Consider the following 3,188-nt stretch of genomic DNA (forward strand, 5'->3'; position numbering starts at 1 on the left):
AGCAATCAATCACTCACACACACACAGACACACAGACACAGACACACACACACACACACACACCTTCCTGTGGCAGCAGCAGTCCTCTGCAGAGCGGGCTGACAGGATGACAGTACTGGCCATCAACACCTCCAGCAAAATCATCAAGATGAGGTTAAAGTTGATCTGAGAAGAGACAGAGCAGGAGGGAGGCCTGAGATACAACAGCCGCAGACTGAAGAAAGGAACTAGAGAAAAACCCTTTATTTTGAAGTATAATTTGACATGCAACCAAATGATTGGTAGTTCTCATCTTGTTACTGTAATGGATTTACATTGACAGCAGAGGGGTTGAGGACCAGTTTACAACCAAACCAAACCAGGCAGGTGGTTGTTACAGAAAATGTTGACACGTAGACCACCTGGAAATCTGACACCTTGAAAAAATAAGAAATAATGAGACCTGTATTAGCATGTAGCATGGATTGTTTCAAGGAAATTCTATCAAAATCCATTTATACATAATTATCTCTTTAGCCTTCGGTGTGTTCATTGTTTACTCACTGCAACATGTCTGTTCTTGGCAATGGCAAAACTAGCTATGGCTGCAGGGAGGCCCTGTGAAGAACAAGAAGTGAGTAGCTGCATTCATCTCTTTAGCAGATGCTGTCTGAGAATTATGTGTTACTGGCATTGTGACATGACAGTCTAATCTAAACAATGTGTATGAACTCATTAAGCTAGGGTAGAGGTAGAGAGGCAACATCAGTATGTAAATGTGTCTAAGATTACACTTGCATGATGATCACTTACGGAGCCTGCAGCGCAGCGCAGGTAGTCCATAGCAACAGGAAACACATTTCCCAGGTACAGAGAGAAACCAGATGTGATGAGCAGACTGCCCTGAGGACACACACAGACACAGGCATGCATGCATGCAAACACAAATACAGATACTCATACTGTATATGCATTCGACAGGTAAGGCTGATGCCCACAAACATTTATCATAAATAAATCTGATGTAGCACATTATACATGTCCAAAGACAAACTGCTCGCCTTTGAAATACGGACTGGGAGTAACCCCATTACATCCACCCATATCCACTTTTATAAAGTTTGGAAGTTTTATTTCTCTCCTTGGATTAAAATTTCATAGGATCCATTTCCATCTTTTGATATTATAGCACCTGGACTATTGTAGACAATACAATTAATTGGAGCTTGTATAATATGGAGACATACTATTGCTTAAATGTGGAAGGACAAACAAGATTTGTTGCCATCTCACTCAAATTTTCAAGATTGGGATACACTCTCATCAGACAAAAAACATTACCCCAATCTTTTAAACTTGTGTGTCATGGACTAAAAAGGTAAATCCTGTAGTGTGCCTCCTCTGTAACTTTCCCTGACCATCTTTGCTCTCACCCCTATGAGGACACTGTAGAGCCAGGCCCTGTAGCTGAAGCAGGGGTGCTTTAGAGGCTCCGACTGCGCCAGCTGCAGGTCACTGGCCCTCACGTCCACTGTGTAGCTGTCCCGTTCCAGTCTATCCTGCTCCCCCCTGTCCGGCCTTCTCTCAGCTCCCCTATCGACCCGTCGTCCCAGCGTCCCGCTGCCTCGTTCCAGAGTGGACATGTGGCTGTAGGTGAACTCCTCTCTGGCTGATAGCTCCTCACGCTGCATCTCTGAAACAAGCTGTGGTTGACTTTGGATAGGATGGGAAACAACCAGTGAGGATTGCAGCCTCTGGGTAAAGGAAAAAAAAAAGAAATTCCAGTTATGAAATTTGAGAGACATGAAAGGTGATTTGAATGAATATGATACAGAGTTCTCCAACATGGAAATTCAGGAAGAAAATCCATGAAAAGTGAATTAAACTAAAAGAAAATGAGCCATAAGGCTATTTATCATGCAGTATCACCAAAACAACCCCCTCCTTTTTGTCTGCTCAAGCCAAGAGAAGACCACTCATTTAATGTCACTGTTTCTTTTTCACACATCACGCTCTTCTCACTCACCTGTTGTTGAGTCTCCTCCAGAGTCTCCCCAAATATTGTCCAACAAAGGTATCCTTCAGTAACTGAGATCAAACCACCACATGGAGGACAACTTCTTTTTGTCTGCAGCTCCTTCTGCTCCCCATGTCTCTCTCTCCCTTACACTTAGACTCACTCCCCCCTCACCCTGCCCATCTCCTCCTCTTTTCTCTCTCCCTTTCCACGACAGAAACAGTTCTGAAAAGTTTTTTTGAGTCCTTCAAAGCGCAGAGCTAAAACACTTGGCTCTTGTGCTGCCAGCCTGCTTTGTGCCAAAGGGAGAGCGCCTGTGCATGACAACAAGGGGAGGACGAAGGGGCTCGCGCTGGGGGCAGAGTTAGCAGGGCAAACACCCTTTTTACCCTCCCATTTGCTCAGACACACACACAACACACACATGCACATCAACCCACTCACAAAACTGAACAATAGATGTTCAGAGCTGTGCGCATGACAGCACCCAAAGTTATGTGTTTTGAAAGTTCCCAAAAGAAAGTAATGGGAAGAGAAATGAAGCAGCTTCAAGTAGAAAAATCACACAAATCATTACATGTGCTTTGACAAACAGTTAGTTTTGTCCTTACATAGTTGAATGTGGCACCCTGTGGAGCTCCCCTCACAACTTCTCTTGGGGTTACTTGGTGCTCTAGTTGCATTTCACAGCCCAGTAAATTAAGATGCCCAGCAGTTCTTTAGAAAAGAGGCAACAGAGACATTTCCACGGCTTAATCACATGGTCCCTTGCCTGGCACAGCTAATCTGATGATGGATCATTTCTACTTCAAACCAGAATCTCCAAACTACTCACTCAGGAGTGAATCCTGTTGGATGACGACATCTTGTGAGTGTGTGTTCACTGTGTCAGTGTATAACAATGTACATGTATGTGCACCTCAGGATTCCTTTGAGTTTTTCACACAGCGGAGCATTCCCAGCTCAACATTGTTCCTGGGCGGTGGTAACCATGGTGACTACTTAACAACTGCTGTCACCCCGTCCCTTGCCATTCTAATTTCTTCACCACACACACATGCGCACACACACACACACACACACACACACACACACACACACACACACACACACACACAAAAGCACTCTGGAAATCCCATACACACTCAAAAGAGAGGAAAGTATATTGCCACAGTTCTCTGGAGACATAAAG

At 44.4% G+C, this 3,188-nt stretch overlaps 1 protein-coding gene across 1 annotated transcript in view; it reads right to left on the bottom strand.

The window, feature by feature from the left end:
• Window positions 1–2,315, bottom strand: part of LOC111661789 (membrane protein MLC1-like) — a 4,228-nt gene extending 1,913 nt beyond the window's left edge. The window contains exons 1-6 of the mRNA XM_087176394.1: window positions 2,006–2,315; window positions 1,413–1,733; window positions 793–882; window positions 544–597; window positions 315–416; window positions 22–165 (exon numbers count right to left, since the gene is read on the bottom strand). Of these exons, the coding sequence (XP_087032520.1) occupies window positions 22–165; window positions 315–416; window positions 544–597; window positions 793–882; window positions 1,413–1,670 (648 nt within the window). The 5' untranslated portion in view covers window positions 1,671–1,733; window positions 2,006–2,315. The remainder of the gene's footprint in view (window positions 1–21; window positions 166–314; window positions 417–543; window positions 598–792; window positions 883–1,412; window positions 1,734–2,005) is intronic.
• Window positions 2,316–3,188: the final 873 nt, after the last annotated feature.

Source organism: Seriola lalandi, unplaced genomic scaffold, assembly GCF_002814215.2.
Source record: "Seriola lalandi dorsalis isolate HSWRI2012SDOR001 ecotype SW California unplaced genomic scaffold, Sedor1 jcf7180002054553, whole genome shotgun sequence".
NCBI classification, from domain to species: domain Eukaryota; kingdom Metazoa; phylum Chordata; class Actinopteri; order Carangiformes; family Carangidae; genus Seriola; species Seriola lalandi.